At 41.8% G+C, this 25,000-nt stretch overlaps 1 protein-coding gene across 2 annotated transcripts in view; it reads left to right on the top strand.

Annotated features, from left to right (window-relative positions):
* Positions 1-23,977, top strand: part of bbs9 (Bardet-Biedl syndrome 9) — a 187,735-nt gene extending 163,758 nt beyond the window's left edge. The window contains exon 23 of one of the 2 annotated variants that reach the window (XM_079895076.1): positions 23,139-23,977. In XM_079895076.1, the coding sequence (XP_079751202.1) occupies positions 23,139-23,392 (254 nt within the window). In that variant the 3' untranslated portion in view covers positions 23,393-23,977. The remainder of the gene's footprint in view (positions 1-23,138) is intronic. The other variant, XM_079895077.1, reaches the window with a different exon arrangement.
* Positions 23,978-25,000: the final 1,023 nt, after the last annotated feature.

Raw genomic sequence — 25,000 nt, 5'->3', positions numbered from 1 at the left:
TGAAATGATGCGTCACGATTTTGTCACGGTTCTGTTAGTTTGGACTTTTTGTGTCTGTCATTCACTATCACGTCGTGGACTTAAGTTCAGTTGTGTTTGTGTTCATTGTCAGGTATAGTGTGTGTTACGTGTGTGTATCGCTCTCTCTGTTTGGATTTACCCTTGTGCCTCTGGGTTTATTAAAGGACTGCATTCTCTCTTCATCATCGTGCTCGAGTGTGATCGTCTACACAGCACTGACAGATTTGTCCTGTATTTTCTCAAACAAATTGGTTAATACACACATTACGTTTTTTCAGTGGGGAGAAAAACATAATAGTGAATAAAACCAAGTAGTCACAGAAATTCAGCCACAATCAAAATCCAGCAATGAAACACCAGAGGATGTGTAGATACAGGCCTGAGTTATCAGTGGGTCTGACCTGTCCATGTCCTGGCAAACACATCCAGTGAAAAGCATTTATGTTGACAATAGTCCATACATTTTCAGAGATTTCAAACTCTTTTTAAATGTGTGTGTTTGTGTGTTTAATGTGTGTGACAGATGACCCGATCATCTCTTCCTCTTTACTACTAGTTACAGCAGCAAATAAACATCAATGAATGTTGAAAGATACAGAACAAATGACTGAAATCAATCACGTCTCATGTAATCCATCAATCAGTGTTTCAACCGCAGAAAGACGTCAGTAAAACGGCTAGAGAACAATATAACGTCTCGTTCACCTCAGATTCAGTGACCATAAACTCGAGAGTTAGCTGGAATAATAACTCTGGAGAGGGAAACAAGCTGATTTTAAAACGGCCTTATGTGCAATTTTGTAAATGCAAGTCAGTTTTAATGTGGACATGTGGAAAACTTTAATTAATTAATTATTGAACTTTTTTCGGTTTCCATTTCAGTTTTCAGCGAAATAAAAAACTTCAATATTTTCAGGCTTTATTCTGTATTTCTGAATAAAATGTACATGAAAAAGAGTGTTATGTTGCATGAGTCTTGAGAGACATGATTGTGTTCTGGTTTCCCGTTACTCTAGAGAGAGCCATTAGGGTTGTGGAAACAGAACCGGATGGCAGACGGATGCTATCGAGTGTTGAGGACAGCGAGTGCTCCAGGATCTGCAGATGAAGGGCCTGACGGGTGTGTGTGACGGGTGTGTGTGTGACGGGTGTGTGTGACGGGTGTGTGTGACGGCGGCCTCTAGAAGTGATGGATGAGGAACTGGAGGGAGCCAGTGGGGGTCAAAATGGCTGAAAAAATACATTTGAATTTCTTTCTTAAAGGGTTAGTTCACGCAAAAATGAAAACTCTGTCAGTAATTACTCTCCCTCATGATGTTCAACCCCGTCAGACTTTCATTCATCTTCAGAACACAAATGAAGATATCTGTGAGTAAATCTGAGAGCTGTCTCACTCCTCCATAGGCTTCTCTGTAACTGAAACTTGCCGGCCTAGAAAGTTAGTAAAGACAAGGTTTAAAATAGTCCAAGTGACTACAGTGGCTCAACCTTAAGTTTATCAAGTGACGACAATACTTTTTGTGCGCAAAAAAACGACGCATGCGCGAGAAGACGAGAGAAGCTAGAAAAAGTACTGTGTTCTCCTATGAACACAAGAGCGCAATAAGCAAATATAAACCAAATCAAGCATCGCATCTATTGAAATTACATTTTTAAAGTGCATTAACTTTTGAAACAATTGTTCTTAAATAAAATATAATTTTCTTAATGTGCATGCAAGGACAGTTAGGCTACAATAGTGCATAAAACTGTGTTCGTGCATCAGTAACCTGAGAAAACACACTTCAACACACAGCGTAATGAACTACATGAACACACATCAGCAAACTGCCATTCAGAAACTCTTCTACTCTCTACATCTACATATTGATCATCACAAACACCAGAGGCTCAGCTTCTGTCGACAGTGTTTCAGCTGATGAACACACACTCCGATCTGACCGATGTGCAGGTTTGGTCAAGTGTGTCGTTTCACGATTTCTCCCATCAACTGAGAGGGTTTTCGTCAGCAGGAAGAACCTTTTCCCGCCATTTTTCACATTAGCAACGCAGCCGCGCTGTAGTGGATAAGCTAACAGAAACACACCTCGACACACACCAAGAATTTAAATGCACAGGTTTTGCATTCGAATATTTGACGCATATTCGAAATTCTAATTTTTATTCGACAGCCCTAGTAGCCAGTGAGAGCGGGAACATCATGGAGAAGTGGGACACATGAAGGGAAAACACTGAACTTGTGTAGGAAGCGTCTTGTACTCCTGGCATATGAATGAGGAATTTTAGTGAAGATTTCTGTGAACATTTTATGTGAAATTGTACTGTAAAACACAGAGATGGATGTTTTTAGACCAGGCGGCAATAGAGTCGATGTGTGCAGAGGACAGACAGGCGTGCATGAGACACACTGAGTCCGTATTCATCATTCGGTGGCTCTGAATTGTCCAAACACCTCTCAAAACGTTTGCTACGGAAGCGGAAAACGCAGAAAATCGAACCTGATCCGAATTCTTTCATGACGGACGAAAGTTTCGGAGGCAGTGTGTAAACGTGATTGACACAACATGGGGTCGTATTTATTTTTTAACGTGCAAAAATTTGGGAAGAGAATTTCGGAGTCGGTGTGCAAGGCCCTTTAGGTAGTGACATGGTTCCGGCAAACGTCTGTCTTCAGCTTCCAGAGATCTAGACCTCCGCTGAGGACATGATGATGCTCACACTATCAGTCTGATCTGCCCCATCACAGCTTCAAAGGCTTCTCATAATAACATCTCTAATGTTGTGTTTTGCACCGTTGCTTTGACAAAGCATCTGTCAATCGAACTAAAATTGAAACTGCAATATGGCCAAAGTCCTTTCAAGGAAAGTCTGTTCACGTGGCGGCCGTATTTGCAACGCCTGTTTCGTGCATTCAAGACCAAGTCCTCTGGACTTAAACAAGGAACTCCTGAAATCTCAGAAACTGCTTGCTCAAATTCACATTTAAATAACATTTCAAATCAGCAGCAAAATCTGACATGAACTGTCCCATTAATGTTGTTTCTTAAGTTCAAAATAGCATTAAAAAGCTTATTTTCCAGGCTGGACCAGCCAATGTGCATGTGCAGTTACTGATTCTCTATCTAAAGACGTTGTAATGGCTCAGTGTGCACTGTGTTCATCTACACGCCTGCAGCTCATCATCCGGTGTTTTCAGCATCTCGGAGTGAGTCGGCTCACGGTTTCTGACAAAATAAAGCCTAAGGATTTACCTCTCGCAAGTGAAGTAATTCAGACATAAGAACTGTAATTTTACTATTCTACTGTAAAGTTAAATAATCAACATACTTCCAGTTCCAAAGCATCTACACAAAGCATAATGCCTTACGACCCCCAGTGAGCAATCCAATGGGAACAATGGGAAGTGAAAGAAGACAGATGTTTAAAGGAATATTTGGAGTTGAATACTTTGGCTGTATGGACAGCATCTGTGGTCTGCTGTTTACAGATGGATGGCAGGACTTTCCTCTCCGTTCTCTCTCTCTCTCTCTCTTGCTGTTTTGAGAATATGTGCATTATTTATGAGTTTGTCTTCCATAAACTTCCAAAACAGCCTCCCGACCCCTGGCTCATGTCCTCGTCTAACTTGCACACAAACTCACACGTATTATCCACTCAGAGCCTGTGGAGAAGAGAGGAAGGATAAGTCGCCTCCAAATATATGCTTTGCATATCTCCCATGACCGGTGTGTGTGTATATATTTGAGGAAGTATGAGCTCGAGGGATCCATCAATACATCTCAACTGTAGTGTCTCGGAGTGTGAGTGTAGAAACACTTCCAGATGTGATCCAGATAAGCACCGGCTTTTTTTCTTCATGACCGGAGGAGAGTTATCAAAGTGATTTAAAATCAAGGACTCTGTTAAATGCAGATCTCGTCCTCTATTGTCTGCTCAGACACACAGGCATATCTTGGGGCAGCTGAGGAAAGGCCATGCTGCTCTAGGCCACGGCCACAGGTGCTGTAAAACAAGTTTTGGAGCTTTTCACAAAGACAAGCAACAGTTTTGAGGCCTAAACCAGTTTTCTGAGCTCTGGGCTGACTGGATATACAGTTTACAAACACCTTGCAGAATCTTTTAGATGATAATCATTTGAACAAAATATGAGAGATCATGATTTTTTTTTTTTATAACTTTTTATTCATAACAGATGTTTACATATAGTTCACAAGACAAAGTAATATAATTATCACCCTGTTCAAAAGTTTGCATGACTACGGCAACCTCGGAATAAGGATGAGACAGACTAAAATTAGCATAGATGCCATTCTTCATACGATGTAACGAGTACATTGATTGGATATTGAATAAATTTAGAAGTAGGAAATTACTAGTCATCCAATTTTTTTATATCAGCTATGCATTCCGTTAGTTTTGTGAATTGGTATATTTCATCAGCGTAACAGTGAGAACTAATGCCATGCTTCCCAAGGGTAGCATGTACAGAGTGAACAGCAGCGGTCCTAGTACTGAGCCTTGTGGTACTCCATACTGAACTTGTGATCGATAAGACATCTCTTCATTTACTGCTACAAACTGATAACAGTCAGATAAGTATGATTTGAACCATGACAATGCAATTCCACTAATGCCAACATAATTTTCGAGACTATTCAAAATAATGTACTAATATAAAAATCACGCTGTTCAAAAGTTTGCACACCCTTGATTTGCTATGTATCGTTACTTAGATGATCCACAACTGTTTTCATGTTTTGTGGTGGTTGATCATGAATTGTTAAATTGCCCAATGTTCTTCGGGAAAATCCTCCGGAATCCTCGGATTCTCTGATTCTCCAGAATCTTCTGCATATTTGAACCCTTTCCAGCAGTGACTGTATGATTCTCAGATTCATCTTTTTGAGATTTTTCATCTTTCATGTTTAACAGGCATTTTTTTTTTAATTCATAAAATGTAACTAAACAAAATTTGTTAATTAAAACTAAATCCATTAAATGTTGATGGGAAGTTCTAAGAAGCACCTGACGGAACCATTTACGGTTCTAAATAGAACCTTTCCTTCTAAGAGTGCACTGTCGTTGATAAGCCATTCGTCCATTTCTGGCTAAACAACTCCTCCTCCCTACATATAACGCGTGATATACCCTGATCTTCAAACAGAAGGAGCCGGATGACATTTTCTGAATGATTTCAATCCACAATCTGATTTTAATCCGAAATCTTCGTTCATTGGTCAGAAGGGAACTGAGCGACTAAGCCTAGTTTCTCCCAAGGTTTTTTTTTTTTCCCATTCTGTCTTCTGATGGAGTGTGGGTTCTTCTTGGGTTCTTAGTTGGGGATATTTAATATTTAACAATATTATTGATCAGCCTGCACTGACACTATTGAATAAGAACTGAGCTGAGCTGGACGATGGCATCAATGTTTTCTTCAGAGCTGCTATATAGAGGATTCGACTTCGTTTCATAATTGATGTAATTTTTGTTTTGTTTAACTTGAAGAACTAAAATAACTAAAACTGTGATAAAATCTAATCTAAATATAATTCACAACATTAATTATAATAGTATATCAGTGATCCTAAATGAACACTAATCACACGGCCACTCGTGGATTATTTGTTTAGGTCAAAATTTAACTATCCATGTGATTTTTTTATACATAATAGTTTTGGTATTTTCACTTGTCTCATCTCTCTTTGTGGTGTTCTTGATAAACTGCAGATGTCTTATTCAGATGCATAACTTTTTCAACCACACAACCCATGTGACTTGTCTAAACTTATATAGTCTGTTCTGTTGGTGTGTTGTGGTGCCACACATCAAATTCCATATGATAAAAATAACTTTTTGAGAAAATATGTTTTGTTTTGTTTTCTCACTGATGTCTGGAAGCTCTGCTGGGAAGGGTGTGATCTCAAACACACACTCACTCAAATAACTAATGAATGAGAGATGTGTGTGTGGTGGAAAACAGAGTAGTTAATCTCCCTACAAAGGAAAATAGTTTATAATTCAAGCATGAATGTGGTCGACAGCTTGTGTTCAGGTTTGGCTGTACTTGTGAGGGCCAAATGTCCTCACTTTTATATAGTTTCTGCGTATTCTGCACGTTTCTGTGGTAGTGGTTGTGTTAGGCCATAGAAAATATCACTAAGCTGATATAAATCAGTATAACTCTGTGAAATGTCCTCATTAATATAGTGAAATTCAAGTCAAGCTGTGGTCGTGTTCAAGTGCAGGTCCACCATCTTATCTGGATACGGACCGGATACAACTGTGACTGTGGTAACCTTCGGATGAGGATGAGACAGACACACTAAAATAAGTATAGATGCCATTCTTCATACGATGTAATGATGTAATGGATATGTAACGTGTATGCCGGGTGTTTTTGATCTAGATTTAAACTGAGTGTGTCTTCCAAAGTTTTGGTGCTAAATAGGAAAAGGATCTACCAATTATCAACTGGCCAGAATTTTGAGATGGCAATAGACGTGAAGGACTATAATGCATTAAAGGGGTGATATAATGCCCCTTTTTACAAGATGTAAAATGAGTCTCTGTTGTCCCCAGAGTGTGTATCTGAAGTTTTAGCTCAAATACCCCACAGATAGTTTTTGTACAGCATGTTAAAGTTGTCACTTTTTGAGGGCCAGTAAAAACGCGTTGTTTCATGTGTGTCTCTTTAAATGCAAATGAGCTGCTGCTCCCGGCACAGAGGGCGGAGTTTCAACAGTTCCTGTGTGTGTGTGTGTGTGTGTGTGTGTGTGTGTGTGTGTGTGTGTGTGTGTGTGTGTTAGCAGCTCCGATTACCTCACACAAACAAGCACTAAAATGTCAGAAACTGTTCTGCCTTTTATGTTTAAACTGGAGTCACAATGATGGAGAGACTCAAGAAGTGACAACATGCAGAAAGCAACAGGACGTTTCTGAATAGATAATTTATGATGAATTTATGTAGCTGATGTAGAGTTAACTATCTTCAAGTCATTGATTAGCATATTGTGTCATGATAATCTATAAATCGCTTGTGTGGGAACTGTTGTAAGATGCCTAGAGTGACATGATATTGCATTTGTGTTACGTACTGTATTGCGTGTGAAAAGACGGATGCGACAGCTTGAGCTGACTCACAAATGTGCTCGACTATAACAACTCTTCCTCTTCTCAACATGGACTGCGTGTTCAGGGGGCGGGGTTTATGTAAATTTTAGGGTCTGTGATGTCACTAATCCGGGAGGAATGTGGTGTAGTCTCTACCAGCCACTTGTTGTAGTCCTTAAACAGTGATTTCTGTAATAGTAAATATCTCCCTTTGCTCTGAACTTTGAGCGTTGTAACTTTGCAGATGTTGTTTATGCTCAAACAGCAACATTACACACTAACTAAAGTTAGAAAAGTCAAATCATGATCAACCACCCCTTTAAGAGCTCGCTTAAGTACTGCGGAGCTAAACCATTTTGTGCTTTGTAAGTAATTAAGCAATTAAAATGTATGCGATGTTTAATAGGGAGCCAATGCAGTTTTGACTGAACCGGGCTAATATGGTCATACTTCCTGGTTCTGGTAAGAACTCAAGCTGCTGCGTTTTGGACCAGCTGTAGTTTGTTTATTAAGCGTGCAGGGCAACCACCCAGTAGAGCATTACAATAATCTAGCCTTGAAGTCATGAACGCATGGACTAACTGGTCCGCATTAGTCATTGAAAGCAAGTCGTTATATATTTATATTTTTAAGATGGTAAAATCTGATTTTACAAATACTGGAAATGTGGCTTTCAAATATAAGATTGCAATAATGCACCCAGGTTCCTAACCGATGACGAAGACTTAACAGAGCAGCCATCAAGTGTTATTCAGCCATTAGTGTGTTCTGAGTTATTACTTGCTGATGTTTTTTGTGCAATAATTAAAATCTCTGTTTTTTTCAGAATTTAGTAGTCAGTAATTTTTTTTTATATCAGCTATGCATTCTGTTACTTTTGTGAATTGGTATATTTCATCTGCGTAACAGTAAAACTAACGCATTCTTCCTAATGATATCTCCCAAGGGTAGCATGTACAGAGTGAACAGCAGCGGTCCTAGTACTGAGCCTTGTGGTACACCATACTGAACTCGTGATCGATAAGACATCTCTTCATTTACTGCTGCAAACTGATAACAGTCAGATAAGAATGATTTGAACCATGACAATGCAATTCCGCTGATGACAACATCATTTTCGAGTCTATTCAATATAATGTTGTGGTCGATAGTGTCAAATGCAGCACTAAGATCCAGTAACACTCCGCCCAAGTAGCAGTGCTTCGCCTTCTGAGAATATAGTTCCCAGTATGTGTACGGTTAGAAGATTGCTGTGTCTCATGTGACCTTGTTATTTGTACATGCTGTGACTATACAAATCACAACATGTAAATAGGAAAATGTTGGCGTTGTTTTGTCACTTATTGGGAGCGGTATGCTAGCTGGAGCCGTTTACCTCCAGTCTTTGTGCTAAGCTAGGCTAGCGGTGTATTTGCGTCAGACAGAGTTATGGCACGCACGGAGATCAGAAGGGTGTGTATGGACTTATCTAACTCTGGGGGATACGGGGAATAAGCTAAAGTCCCAAAAAGTCGCCGTGTTCCTTTAAGTGCAAAGGAGTAACTGTGTCTAAAGTGCTGGAAAAGAGAGAGTTAAAAGTTTCTGTCGCAATATCGAATTCTTCTAAGCTATCTGGGATGCTGAGATGATGAAACTGATTAGGAAGATTATTAATAAAGCAATCTTTAGTGGCAGAAGTGATAGGTCTAACATATTTGAAACACGGAGTCGGCTTTGCAGCCTTGGCTAAGTGAAGTTTACACGAGACTAGATAATGATCTGAGATGTCATCGCTCTGCTGCAGAATTTCAACGGCATCAACATCTATTCCATGTGATAATATTAGATCTAGAGTATGATTACGACGATGAGTAGGTCCTGACACGTGTTGTCTAACTAGAGTTAAGAATGTCTTTAAATGCCAATCCCAATGCATCTTTTTCGTTATCCACATGTATATTAAAATCACCAACAATTAGTACTTTATCTGCAGCCAGTACTAACTCTGTATACAGTAGCCAGCACAAATCTCAAACGTGATTTATCATTTACACTAGATAGTGTTACATTAAGCACCAACACTTCAAAATAATTATATTTGAAACTAGACTTCTCAGTAATTCTGAAGATATTACTATAGATTACACCTTTGCTTTTCAGACGAGGCTCATGTTTATAACAGTAATCTTGCGGGGTGGACTCATTTAAAGTAATGTAATCGTCTGGTTTTAGCCAGGTTTCTGTCAAACACAGCACATCTAGATTATAGTCTGTAATCATATCATAAGTGCTTCTGAAGAAAAGGATATCCAGTAACACAAGCTTTATCATTTGTCCATTTTTATTATATCTTTTTTATTGTTGCACATCAATTAAATTATTACCCTTAAATGGGTATACTTTTGATCAATTTAATGTGTTCTTGCTGCATAAAAACATGAATTTCTTTCAAATAAAATACAAATAAAAATCTTAGTGCGCCCAACGCTTTGAACTCAGGTGTGAGTGTATAAGATTGAATGCAACAGAAGAACATGACGCAGGCTTTGAACTCAAAACAGCATTAACTGAAATCAAGCTTCAGAAACGGCTCTGCTTCTGTTTGATTGTGACTGGCGAACACCTCAGCTCTGGTCCACCATTACAGCAACACTTCATCTGACACTTTTACACCATTGTTGATTGTTTCGTTCCTCCATTCTTAATCAGTTCAGTGCGCTGCTCCTCCAGCCCTGCGCTGTTAACCCGCCGCGTCAAGCTTGAAGAGTTTGGTTCATGAAGAACGTGCAAGAACGCGTCCAGAGTGGGTGATGTGGTTTTTCATGCATCTTTGGTATCTCTGAAAAGAGAAGACACATGTAGTTTTAGACAGCGTGCTGGAGAGAGGTGGAAATACCAGCGCGAGGACAGACCAGCGCAGTGCTAAAATAGCGCCCAGACTCCAGTCTCAGCACAAAACACATGTTTGTCTTTGTGTCGGTGGTTTGAGCTCTGCTTGCTGATGGAGAGCTTGTGTTGTTTGCTGAGTTTCTGCAGCTTTCTCATTCTCTCTCCACCAGAAACCACTTAAACACACACATTTAGGAAATTCCTAATTGTGAGGCACTCATATTAATGTAAAGCTCCTCTCACAGCTGCTCCTAACACACTGTACACCAGCCCTCATCACAGCGAAGCCCTGGACCTCAACAACACTGACACGATCAGTCACGAGTGGACTAGTTCACTCTCCCTCATGCGTATAAGGCTTTTCATCCTCTAATATATCTTTAATGAAATCTGAGAGATTTCTGTTCCTCCATTGAAGGTCTATTCACCCAAAATTTTATTTTTAATGTAGACGTTTTCCCCATTTAAACATTGATCAACGCTCAACACATATCTCAAACAGAGATGTATGAATGAGCTTGTGTGTCTCGTGAGAACAAACCTCAACTTGTTTGATGTGTGTGTGTACGTGTGTTGATCTGTGTCTATATGTGAATAAAGGCCTAAAAAGACAGAAACCTCTCAGGTTTCACTATAAATATCTTAATTTGTGTTTTTAAAAAAAAGTCATGGGTTTGGAAGAACATGAGGGAGAGTAAATCTTGACAGAATTTACATTTTTGGGCAAACCATCCCTTTAAAACAAAGAACAAAACCAAGTCTTTCGTCTTTTGATATTTCCCTTTAAGCGATGTACATTGTTTTAGCAACTTTAGTTTTTGCATAATGTTCTTCTTTATGTGCAGATCAGCGGCAAATTATTTATTACACCAGTAAAGCATGATGAAACTGACAGACCGACCCAACCTACAGAAATACATCTACAGTGTGTGCATGTGCGTGTGTGTGCGTGTGTGTGTGTGTGTGCGTGTGTGTGTGCTTTATATATAAAACTCCTTTACAGTGCTCAGATTCTTTGGATCTTATTTATTTGTGCGAGCGCTCAGCTGTGTGTGTATTAGTGTGTGTGTGTGTGTGTGTGTGCGTGTGTGTGTGTGTGTTTGAGTGTGTGTGTGTGTGTGCGCATGTGTGTGTGTGCTTTATATATAAAACTCCTTTACAGTGCTCAGATTCTTTGGATCTTATTTATTTGTGCGAGTGCTCAGCTGTGTGTGTGTGTGTGTGTGTGTGTGTGTGAGTGAGTGTGTGTGTGTGTGCTGTGTATATACAACTCCTTTCCAGCGCTCAGATTCTTTGGATCTTATTTATCTGTGCTCTCGCTCAGCTGTGTATGTGTGTGTGTGTGTGTGTGTGTGTTACGGAGAGACAGAGGCCGACCGCTGTAATTGCGTGTCTCAGATGTGGCTCAGCTGTACGTGGGCCGAGTGCAGACTGTGTGAGCAGTTCCAGACAGCAGACATACCAGTGTGTGTGTGTGTGTGTGTGTGTGTGTGTGAGGAGGATGTTTTGTGTAGGGCGTGGACAAGTGGAGAGAAAATATCCCTGAATCTGACCGCGAGAATCCCACCCTGATCCTGTGCACCACCACACCCTGGAGGCTCGCTGTGTGCCGCTGATAACCATCACTGCAGGACCAGCGGACGCGCTACTGTGAGCCTCAGTGTGTGTGGGTGCCGCACGGTAACCCCACACGCCGAATTATAGCCAGGAAAATAATCTGTTTTTTAATGGAACAGTTTATTGAACCTTTAGGCAAAATATTTTAATTTTTTTTTTTTTTTTTAAATGCGTAAATGTTGTTGTTCAGTATCATATTTGATGCATCAGACTTACGTGGCTCATATAGTATGATGTAGTGAGAATATGGAGTAAAAAAAACGTAATTTTTAAAAAATATGCAGATGCTGATGTTTATATGGACTAACAGTGAGCTAGCAGTGAGCGTACATCAGCGGTGAGCGTATGTCAGCGTTCAGCTAGCAGTGAGCGTACGTCAGCTAGCAGTGAGCGTACGTCAGCGTTCAGCTAACAGTGAGCGTACATCAGCTAGCAGTGAGCGTACATCAGCGTTCAGCTAGCAGTGAGCATACGTCAGCGTTCAGCTAGCAGTGAGCGTACATCAGCTAGCAGTGAGCGTACATCAGCGGTGAGCGTATGTCAGCGTTCAGCTAGCAGTGAGCATACGTCAGCGTTCAGCTAGCAGTGAGCGTACATCAGCTAGCAGTGAGCGTACATCAGCTAGCAGTGAGCGTACATCAGCTAGCAGTGAGCGTACGTCAGCGTTCAGCTAGCAGTGAGCGTACGTCAGCGTTCAGCTAGCAGTGAGCGTACATCAGCTAGCAGTGAGCGTACATCAGCGTTCAGCTAGCAGTGAGCATACGTCAGCGTTCAGCTAGCAGTGAGCATACGTCAGCGTTCAGCTAGCAGTGAGCGTACATCAGCTAGCAGTGAGCGTACATCAGCGGTGAGCGTATGTCAGCGTTCAGCTAGCAGTGAGCGTACGTCAGCGTTCAGCTAGCAGTGAGCGTACATCAGCTAGCAGTGAGCGTACATCAGCGTTCAGCTAGCAGTGAGCGTACATCAGCGGTGAGCGTATGTCAGCGTTCAGCTAGCAGTGAGCGTACGTCAGCTAGCAGTGAGCGTACGTCAGCGTTCAGCTAGCAGTGAGTGTACATCAGCTAGCAGTGAGCGTACATCAGCGTTCAGCTAGCAGTGAGCATACGTCAGCGTTCAGCTAGCAGTGAGCGTACATCAGCGTTCAGCTAGCTGTGAGCGTACATCAGCGGTGAGCGTATGTCAGCGTTCAGCTAGCAGTGAGCGTACGTCAGCTAGCAGTGAGCGTACATCAGCTAGCAGTGAGCGTACATCAGCTAGCAGTGAGCGTACGTCAGCGTTCAGCTAGCAGTGAGCGTACGTCAGCTAGCAGTGAGCGTACATCAGCTAGCAGTGAGCGTACGTCAGCGTTCAGCTAGCAGTGAGCGTACGTCAGCGTTCAGCTAGCAGTGAGCGTACATCAGCTAGCAGTGAGCGTACATCAGCGTTCAGCTAGCAGTGAGCATACGTCAGAGTTCAGCTAGCAGTGAGCGTACATCAGCTAGCAGTGAGCGTACATCAGCGGTGAGCGTATGTCAGCGTTCAGCTAGCAGTGAGCGTACGTCAGCGTTCAGCTAGCAGTGAGCGTACATCAGCTAGCAGTGAGCGTACATCAGCGTTCAGCTAGCAGTGAGCGTACATCAGCGGTGAGCGTATGTCAGCGTTCAGCTAGCAGTGAGCGTACGTCAGCGTTCAGCTAGCAGTGAGCGCACATCAGCTAGCAGTGAGCGTACATCAGCGTTCAGCTAGCAGTGAGCGTACGTCAGCGTTCAGCTAGCAGTGAGCGTACGTCAGCTAGCAGTGAGCGTACGCCAGCGTTCAGCTAGCAGTGAGCGTACGTCAGCGTTCAGCTAGCAGTGAGCGCACGTCAGCGTTCAGCTAGCAGTGAGCGTACGTCAGCGTTCAGCTAGCAGTGAGCGTACGTCAACGTTCAGCTAGCAGTGAGCATACGTCAGCTAGCAGTGAGCGTACGCCAGCGTTCAGCTAGCAGTGAGCGTACGTCAGCGTTCAGCTAGCAGTGAGCGTACGTCAGCGTTCAGATAGCAGTGAGCGTACGCCAGCGTTCAGCTAGCAGTGAGCGTACGTCAGCGTTCAGCTAGCAGTGAGTGTACGTCAGCGTTCAGCTAGCAGTGAGCGTACGCCAGCGTTCAGCTAGCAGTGAGCGTATGTCAGCGTTCAGCTAGCAGTGAGCGTACGTCAGCGTTCAGCTAGCAGTGAGCGTACGTCAGCGTTCAGATAGCAGTGAGCGTACGCCAGCGTTCAGCTAGCAGTGAGCGTACGCCAGCGTTCAGCTAGCAGTGAGCGTACGTCAGCGTTCAGCTAGCAGTGAGCGTACGCCAGCGTTCAGCTAGCAGTGAGCGTATGTCAGCGTTCAGCTAGCAGTGAGCGTACATCAGCTAGCAGTGAGCGTACATCAGCTAGCAGTGAGCGTACGCCAGCGTTCAGCTAGCAGTGAGCGTACGCCAGCGTTCAGCTAGCAGTGAGCGTACGCCAGCGTTCAGCTAGCAGTGAGCGTACATCAGCTAGCAGTGAGCGTACATCAGCTAGCAGTGAGCGTACATCAGCTAGCAGTGAGCGTACATCAGCGGCACTGCAAAACATGCTTTTCTAGTGTTTCTGTCTTGTTTCCAGTCCAGATATCAAGCGTTTCTTAACTCAAGATGCATGTACTAAAGTAGTAAAACACCATAAGATATTCAGTCTTGTTTTCTGGGGAAATAAATAAAAAATGAAGTGAGCTTTTGCCTAAAACAAGCTTAATGATCCGCCAGTGAGGTCAGAGAAATAATGCTAATTCAAACAGAAACAAGATTATTTTTCTGACCCCATTGGCAGATATTTTTGCTTTTTATCTTAAATGATGATTTCTAATGTAATTTTACTCATCTAGTAAATGCTTCTTGATTTAAGAATTTCCAGATATCTGGACTGGAAATAAGACAGAAACACTGAGTAAGAAAAGCATGTTTGCAGTGTGCACACTTGTGCCCTTCTCGATCACTAACTTACTTTTGCTCAAGTGTGTTAAGAAGAAATGGTATATGTTCGTATATGGTATATGTGTATATGTGTGTGTGTGTGTGTGTGTGTGTGTGTGTGTGTGTGTGTGTAGCTGGCTGATTAAAGCTCTGTGACCTGTAGAAATGTGTGTATTGTGATTGAGCTGGTTTGAGGACGTCACACACACTCGTCTCTTCTGAAAGATCTGGTCTTCTCAGGCTCATTACGCTCATGAATATTACAGCTAGATTAAGAGCAGGCTCATACGCTCATGAATATTACAGCTAGATTAAGAGCAGGCTCATACGCTCATGAATATTACAGCTAGATTAAGAGCAGGCTCATTACGCTCATGAATATTACAGCTAGATTAAGAGCAGGCTCATTACGCTCATGAATATTACAGCTAGATTAAGAGCAGGCTCATTACGCTCATGAATATTACAGCTAGATTAAGAGCAGGCTCATACGCTCATGAATATTACAGCTAGATTAAGAGCAGGCTCATTACGCTCATGAATATTACAGCTAGATTAAGAGCAGGCTCATACGCTCATGAATATTACAGCTAGATTAAGAGCAGGCTCATATGCTCATGAATATTACAGCTAGATTAAGAGCAGGCTCATACGCTCATGAATATTACAGCTAGATTAAGAGCAGGCTCATACGCTCATGAATATTACAGCTAGATTAAGAGCAGGCTCATACGCTCATGAATATTACAGCTAGATTAAGAGCAGGCTCATACGCTCATGAATATTACAGCTAGATTAAGAGCAGGCTCATACGCTCATGAATATTACAGCTAGATTAAGAGCAGGCTCATACGCTCATGAATATTACAGCTAGATTAAGAGCAGGCTCATACGCTCATGAATATTACAGCTAGATTAAGAGCAGGCTCATACGCTCATGAATATTACAGCTAGATTAAGAGCGGGCTCATACGCTCATGAATATTACAGCTAGATTAAGAGCAGGCTCATACGCTCATGAATATTACAGCTAGATTAAGAGCAGGCTCATTACGCTCATGAATATTACAGCTAGATTAAGAGCAGGCTCATACGCTCATGAATATTACAGCTAGATTAAGAGCAGGCTCATACGCTCATGAATATTACAGCTAGATTAAGAGCAGGCTCATACGCTCATGAATATTACAGCTAGATTAAGAGCAGGCTCATACGCTCATGAATATTACAGCTAGATTAAGAGCAGGCTCATACGCTCATGAATATTACAGCTAGATTAAGAGCGGGCTCATACGCTCATGAATATTACAGCTAGATTAAGAGCGGGCTCATACGCTCATGAATATTACAGCTAGATTAAGAGCGGGCTCATACGCTCATGAATATTACAGCTAGATTAAGAGCGGGCTCATACGCTCATGAATATTACAGCTAGATTAAGAGCGGGCTCATACGCTCATGAATATTACAGCTAGATTAAGAGCAGGCTCATACGCTCATGAATATTACAGCTAGATTAAGAGCAGGCTCATACGCTCATGAATATTACAGCTAGATTAAGAGCAGGCTCATACGCTCATGAATATTACAGCTAGATTAAGAGCAGGCTCATACGCTCATGAATATTACAGCTAGATTAAGAGCAGGCTCATACGCTCATGAATATTACAGCTAGATTAAGAGCAGGCTCATACGCTCATGAATATTACAGCTAGATTAAGAGCAGACTCATACGCTCATGAATATTACAGCTAGATTAAGAGCAGACTCATACGCTCATGAATATTACAGCTAGATTAAGAGCAGACTCATACGCTCATGCACGTGTTTTGAATTAGGCACAATTTATTTTTCGTGAGAAGTTCTTCTGTGCAAATAATAATTCAAATAATAATTCAAGAATGAGACCAAGTAAATTAGTCCCCGTCCTGTCCTTCGACTACCACAGTGTATATCAGTTAAAATTATTTTAATTTTTGGAAAGATGTGCGGGTGTCGTAGGATTTAATGTTGTCTTTCGCTGTTTAAGATAAATGGACAGCTCTTAAAGGGCTGGTTGATCATGACTTCACTTCTCTAGCTTTAGTGAGTGTGTAATGTTGCTGTTTGAGCAGAAACAACATCTGCAAAGTTACAGCGCTCAAAGTTCAAAGTTCACAGCAAAGGGAGATATTTGCTTTATCCCCCGGGACACGATTTATAGATTATAAAGGCAGAATATGCTAATCAATGACTAGAAGATAACTACTCATCAGCTTCATAAACTCATCAACTAACCGTTCAGAAATGTCCTGTTGCTTCTACATGTTGTCACTTCTTCTTGAGTCTCTTCATCATTCTGACTCCGGTTTGAACATAAAAGGATAAACGTTTTTACATTTTCAGTGTGTCTGTGTGTGTGTGTGTGTGTGTGTGTGTGTGTGTGTGTGTGTGTGTGAGGTAAAAGGACACGAGCTGTTGAAGCTCCGCCTCCTGTGCCGGGAGCAACAGCTCATTTGCATTTAAAGGGACAGACACACAACGGTGTGTTGTTGCTCACCCTCAAAAAGTGACAATTTTAACATGCTATATAAACATATCTGTGGGGTATTTTGAGCTGTGTACTTCACACACACACTCTGAGGACATCAGAGACTTACTTGTGAAAACGGCATTACACCCCCCCTATCAATCTACAATGATGACGTAGACGAACCACTCTCCGTCTCCAGAAAGCTGTTTGTACAGATCTTGACTCTTGAGGATATACTCATCTCTTCACTCCTCCTGTTCCCGACTCCAGCTCAGTTCTCCAGAGATCTGGGAGTTCATCAGCACACATTTCTGAGGATTATATTTCTCATGAAGCCACTTCTTTCTGTGGAACGTTCCCCCATATCTTGGCTTTCCTTTCCCCCTAAAGAAACGCGTGCCGTTATTGTCTCGTCCTCCGTCTGACGGAGTGATTTCACAAACGTGAGATGTTAGGCTGACATCAGGCAACGTTGTGTTGGGTTTCAATATCAACATGATAAAGCTGAGCTTTAATCCAGATGTTTCTCTCATTCCCTCTCTGCAGACTCTATTAATGAGTTCAGCACAGCAGGGCCTGTCCTCCAGACGAGCTTTAGTTATCTCTATCTATATCTGTGATGATCTGACGGCGTCCTGTGTTGTTCCGTTCTTCTAAAGGCGTCTCAGAGTTGGTGTGTGTGAGCTCAGATCTGCTGGGGTTATTCCTCATAAACAGGGCTAGACTGCAGCGCTGACACAGGTCTCACTTTAAAGGACAAGTTCGGTATTTTACACTTAAAGCCCTGTTTACAGATCGTTTCTGATGAAATAGAACGGTTAAGATTAAAATGTGGACACATTCTGCTGTCCCGAGAATTTTAGGTTTATTTAACTTTCCCCCCCACCTACACAATGGCAGCCTATGGGCACTGGAACAATCCTTCATAAAACGCATTAAACTTTCGTTTACAAAGACGTGAAACTCACCGAGTGGTCAGGGGTGTTCACTGATATGCTCACACAAAAATCGCTGAAAAAGATGCTTTCCAACAGGTGTTTTACCATTCGTTGTAAAACTGTGGATCTATTTTTCCAAACGTCTCACACCCGTAGATTCTTCCGCTGAGAGCTTGAATAATAGACACTCCAGTCCAGTTGGTGGCGATAATGCACCTTTGCCAATTGCAAGCAAACCGCTGGCATTTAATTGAATACACAGAAGAAGCAGAAGAAGAAGCGGCGGAGTAATACCGTACCTCACACAGCACATTCAATACAAGTCAATGGAGTTGGACAAAAACTATGATAAAACCTGTTGGAAAGCATCTTTTGCAGTGATTTTTGTGTGAGCATATCAGTGAACACCCCTGACCACTCGGTGAGATTCAGGTCTTTGTAAACGAAAGTTTAATGCGTTTTATGAAGGATTGTTCCAGTGCCCATAGGCTGCCATTGTGTAGGTGGGGGGGGAGAAGCGAAATAAACCTAAAACTCTCGGGACAGCAGCATGTGTCCACATTTTAATCTTAACCGTTCTATTTCATCAGAAACGATCTGTAAACAGGGCTTTAAGTGTAAAATACCGAACTTGTCCTTTAACACCTTGTGCTCTTGCGTGGAACATCACACACAGCGTCACTGAGAAGCAGTGCACACACACACACACTCACACACACTCACACACACACACACACACACACACACACACACACACACACACAGCATCACTGAGAAGCAGTGCACACACACACACACTCACACACACTCACTCACTCACACACACACACACACACTCACACACACACACACACACACACACACACTCACACACACTCATAAAGATAGAGATTGGCTGGAGCTTGGACAGTTCAGCGGTAAAGGAGTGAAAGTTATTCTCTGAACTCTGAGTGCGTTGAGTCACAACACACTGTCAGGAGTAACGGCCCTGAAATACTTCACGCAAAAGCGAAGTTTGGTGTGACGTCATTGTGAACAAAACGAAGTTAATTTACGTGTGTGTGTGTGTGTATTTTTAGCTGAGTTTACATAAGAGGTTTTCAGTCTTTGTGTGCTGGAAATGGAAAGCGGCAGCTGCCACACGTGTGTGTGTGTGTGTGTGTGTGTGTGTGTGTGTGTGTGTGTGTGTGTGTGTGTGTGTGTGTGTGTGTGTGTGTTGGGGGTCGGGAGCAGATCTTCTTGTTGTGTATCAGGTGTCATTGTCACTCAGTGTCTGTCACAGCAGGGAGGATCGTCTCTGCACACACACACACACACACACACACACACACACAGCAGACGACCCGTCTCATGCACACAGCAGACGACCCGTCACACACACACTGACTACAGACGTCCCGTCTCACACACACACAGACGAGCCTGTGAACCTACTGACAAACACTCAGCAGTGTGTGTGTGTGTGTGTGTGTGTGTGTGTGTGTGTGTGTGTGTGTGCTCATGAATAATATCTGATGTTGAATCAGAGACGGGGAGAATATTAGTCCAGTTTGACAGCGAGGCCCAAATTAATCGACTTCTGTAATAAGCAAAATATTCAAATATTATCTGGAAAATATTTAATATTTGTGAAGTTGACAGCAAATCTGTCACACATTATTATCATTATGTCACTGAGTCTCTATACACGCAAACTACATATTTTAGAATATTGTAATAAACTTCTTCAATACATACTTTTGAGTGGATTATAGTCAGTAGTTTTTGTTGCTTACACTTTATTTAAAGTAGTTCACTTTCAAATGACAATTTCCTGATAATCTACTCTCCTCCACGTCATCCAAGATGTTCATGTCTTTCTGTCTTCAGTGGAAAAGAAATGAAGGTTTTTGAGGAAAACACTCCAGGATGTTCCTCCATATAGTGTCTTCAATGGGGTCCAACGGGTCGAAGGTCCAGATGTGAGTTTCAGTGCAGCTTCAAAGTCTCGACACGATCCAGCCCAGGAATAAGAGTCTCATCTAGACAAACCAGCGGACATTTTACAACAAAATAAACATTATATACTTTTAACCACAAATGCTGGTCTTGTACCATAACCCTAATCATTGTTCCACTGAAGAAAGAAAGACATGAACATCTTGGATGACGTGGAGGAGAGTAAATTATCAGGATATTGTCATTTGAAAGTGAACTACTCCTTTAAGGTGTCCATGTTACCGTGTATTTATAAATGTAAGTAGCGCGTAATAAATGGAAATGAATGGGAGCCGAATTTCAACTAGTGGAAGCGTTTGGTATTGCAGCCGAACACACTCTTGAGCCCCTTTCACACAGTGCGTTGATCCCGGGAAATTGCCGTGAAATTGCTAGAGTGCCTTCTGTGTGAACACAGACACGTCCCGGGATCGATGCCGGGATTGATGCCGGGATGAGGACCCAGTAACATTGCCGGATCAGTCCCGGAACGCGCCCTGTGTGAACAAAAGCCAGGACCAGTGCATAAGGGGGGTGTCGCAGTGAGGATGCGCGTGCCATCACAATGACGTAGTTATCCTGCGACTCATTGCTCTTAGAATAAAGTCTGTGTTCATCTTGAACAAAGAAAGAACGAAAAAATTTTGGGTTCAGGGTTAGTTGTATGTAATTATGCATAATTTATAGTTATTACTTTAGTAGCTACATGTAACGTGAAACAAGGACACTATAAAAAAGTGGGTAACACTTTATTTTACAATGTCCTTGTTGCATATAATAACAGTAAATTATGCATAATTACATACAACTAACACCGTGTCCTAACTACACGCGACGCGCGATAAAAGGTTCTTCTCCATGTTAATCAGTGTTTGTCCTATCCAGCCTGGACGGCGACACGCAACGATTCTGTTTTAGAAACTTTTCTATTTTTCTGCGACGTCGCGCTGGACTAACAAACACAAAGTGTGGCGATGATAATCTCAGGTGCTGTTTATGTGCTTTATTTAATGTTAAAAGCGTGTCATGTGACTCTGAACATCATTTAGTGCTCCAGCTTTGAGGCTGTAAAAGCAACAGTGGATAATTCACCTCAGATCTTGAAATTAAACAAATGGAAACAAGAACGTTCAAACTGTGAACAAACAAGAGTATTCTGTGACAAAGATTGCTTTAGTAACTCAGTATATATTTGAATAATGTTCAAATGGTGTAATATTTGTGAATTTGATTATGTACTTATCCATTTTCTAGCGAGTGCCGTCAAGATTACTCTCTGGTGCCGCGAGACTCCGCCCACAAGCTGCTCTGATTGGCTGTGGGCTTTGATTGATTTTGACGCATCTCATAGTCGCGTCGTCTCTAGTGTGGACCGACTAATTATTTGTAGCTGGAATCTTATCGCATCGCGTCTGGTTAGGACACGGTGTAACCCTCAGCCAAACCCTAATCCTACCCTAACCTATAGTAAGTACATGTAGTTAATTAATATTACTCAGTACTTAAATATATAATTACACTGTAACAATGACACCTTAAAATATAGTGTAACCAAAAAGTGTTACATTTTTTATTAGATTGCGACATTTTCAGTCACTTACACACAATCCCTCAAACTTGTCATTGTGTGTTATTTTCAGTCAAATAGCAAGTCTCAGAAATCACTACATTCAGTATATTCCATGATAAGTTCTCTTTATGCTAAAGCACACTTCTTTTTGACAAGGAAATAGTACAATTACCATTTATTACATAATTTGCAGTCAGTGCCAGTCCTGTCCGGTTTGCCATTACCTGATAAACTAACAATGTGAAATTGTAATATGCATAAAAATATGCACAATACAACACTTCAAGGCCCCTATCTTGCTCCCAGCGCAATTGACTTTGTACAACGACGCATGTATCATTCCTATTTCTCACCCGACACACAGCGGACTTTTCCCTCCACAGACGCACGTCGGTAAATTAGGGAATGAACTTGCACTCCCGGGGGCGGTTCAGCGAAGAGAAGAGGCGTGATCCGGCGCAAACGTTCCCTGGTGCTATTTTGCAGTTTCAGAAAACAATTCCGGCACTGACCAGGAGAAACCTCGTCTAAAGTCAGTGGTGTTGCGCATGTTATTCAGAGGCTATTTTAAGAGCGCATGCTTGGCCATAATGTAGCGTGAGCACAACACACACACACTTTGCTTCTCTCATCTACACAGAAGCATCAGTTTTAATTTTTAGAAAACCATACATTATTACAAGGAAAAATATTAACACACGAGGGAAATCATTGTGGTGTCCATGAAGATGTGAAAAAATAGGCATAAATCTAGCTTTCACATTTACCCAAATTATCATACGCCTGTTTAAGCGAAGCTAATCTGGGTGTGTTTCTCCATCCCCAATGTCACTTCTCTGTGTTTTACGGCCCTGACGAGAACGTCGGTCTCCTCGGCTGTGAACCGCTCCTGGCAAATCCGCCGTTATAATAGCAATCCGCCATGGAACAAGCGCGCCTGCTCTTAAAGGGAATGTGAGATGACGCTCTGATTGGTTTATTTCACGTTACGCCCCAAACCACACCTATGAGTAATGAAGCGACTTCAGACCAACACATTTTAGATTTGCGTCGGGCGCAAGAGTCATTTATCCCGCCGGTATAAAAGCAACAGCGCTTGAGACCCGCCCACAAAGTTACTTCCGTTTCGCGTTTGATACTTGTGTTTCAGATCATTAAAATAGGGCCCAAAATGTTGGATAAAATAGACCATTTTAATCATATGGAGCTGTTTTATTGATACTTGTCAGTACTGGACACTGAAATATATGTCTATTGATAGTGTCAGTACTGGACACTGAAATATATGTCTATTGATAGCCAACATTTCCCTTCTCTTGTGTGCAGTATTGGATTGATTTTTTTATGCTCTGAATTTTCCTTATCCATAAACAGTTATCTCAGTTGTTAGCATTAGAACATCTTTCTCGTGTCTAGGTGGAAAATTCTCCAGATATCAGAACAAATGTTCCACTTTATTCCGCTAGTCCACTTCAGTCTGAAGAGAACAAAGAGTGTATCATAAGATATACATCGTTATATTCTTTGTTTTGAATATTTACGCTAACAATGTCTCATGTCATTTTTACCAGATTCATCTAAAGAATCGTCCAAAGAGAAGAAGGAGAAAGACTCTGGGAAAGATTCCACGAAAGAAACCAAGAAAGACTCTGGGAAAGAGAAGGAGCCTAAGGTGTCCTCAAAAGAGTCCAGAAGAGAGGCGAAGGACAAGGAGTCGGCCCGAGAGAAAGAGCCAGCGAAGGAGTCTGGGAAGGAGAAGAAGGTGTCCCGGAAGTCCTCGGTGAAGGTCAAAGAGAAGAAGTCGGAGGCGGGAGACGCTGAATGAGCGGAAGAGCAATCCTCATCCCGACGCTCCCGCTTTAATTCTAGAGTTGATGGAATAGTGGCCGCAAAACCATTCAAAAGTCAATGTTCTCACCCTGTGTGTGTGTGTGTGTGTGTGTGTGTGTGTGTGTGAGAGAGAGCATCCCCTTGTCCTCTACTGGCTTCTTACATTCCTGATTTTGAATTGAGGAAGAAAACAAGATGCAGAATTGTAATATTTTAAGGAACTTTGATTAAAGTTGAATGAAATCCAAATGGATGTGTAGTTTTTAATTATACGTTTCAGTTCTCAGGATAAAATACTCACATGCATGTTATCAGATATATACATTTAATACCATGCTGTCATTTTATGGAACATATCAGACAACATAAGAAAACTACAGAAATGCCTGTGTGAGAACCAAGGTTATAATCGTTAACGAAAACTAACGAAAAAACGAAAACTAGGTGGGAAAAAACATTGTCGTTAACTGAAATAAAAATAAAAACGAGGCATTACAAAAAAACGATAACTAACTAAAACTGTAATGTGTGTTTGGCAAAACTAACTAAAATAAAATAAAATTATAGAGTAAATGTCCTTAGTTTTCGTCTTTGTCAAGGTCTTTCATTTTTTAAGGCTATTTAAAACACGCAGCGTATTCGTTCAGCTGCATTTCCTTTCCCTGCTCTCCCTCCATCTCTGTCACTCATGCGTCTCTCACATGCGCGCGCGCGCACACACACACACACACACACAGCCCCTCCCCTCCGTGCACACCGCGTCTCCATGAGAACGAGTGTTCGTTCGACGTTGAAAGCAAGTTCGCTAAAGGTTAGTATCTCTATCTCGTGAACACCTTACAATCACACATTAAAAAGTGGTATCAAAATATTTTAAATTCTGAATATAATTTTGTCAGTGTGTTAATGTCAACCCGAGAAGCGATTGCGCCTTTTTTAGAAAGTTAACTAGTCGCAAGTTTGAGGTAAAATGCACTTTTTGGTTGTGGTTGTCGATGTCAAAACACTATATAAGCTTTGATTCAAATATTAAATAATGTTATGTCATTTTTTTACTTTTACACTTAATGTTTGCTGCTTCAATCCAGATGAGTAGGCTATTTGACTGTAGGGAAAGTGGGGTGAGTTGTGCCAGTTTTTACTCAAAGTGACTTTAAAGTGAGGCCATGGCAGTAATGCCTTCAACTTAACGATGTACATATATTTCAGGATGTGGTGCATCCCTGAGAACAATAACTGATCTGAAATAAATTGTTTCAGAAATATAGCTTTTGGGGAAAAAGTGGTCTCATGGCACAACTTGCCCCTGGTGCGGGGGAAGTGCCTTTAGGGCAGGGGTGGGGAACGTTGATCCTGGAGGGCCATTGTCCTGCAGAGTTTAGCTCCAACCCTAATCAAACACACCTGAAGCTAATCAATGTCTTCAGGATTACTGAAGTTGCAGGCAGCCAAATGTTTTATTCAGGGTTGGAGCTAAACTCTGCAGGACAATGGCCCTCCAGGATCAACGTTCCCCACCCCTGCTTTAGGGGAATACATTGGGGTAAATTGTGCCAGTGATTTCTGAAGTAAAACAGAACATTTTAATGTTATGAACTGTAAT

This window comes from Squalius cephalus (assembly GCF_949319135.1).
Source record: "Squalius cephalus genome assembly, chromosome: 15".
Lineage (NCBI taxonomy): Eukaryota > Metazoa > Chordata > Actinopteri > Cypriniformes > Leuciscidae > Squalius > Squalius cephalus.
The sequence above is the reverse complement of the archived record's forward strand: the minus strand, read 5'-3'. Positions and strand labels throughout refer to the sequence as shown.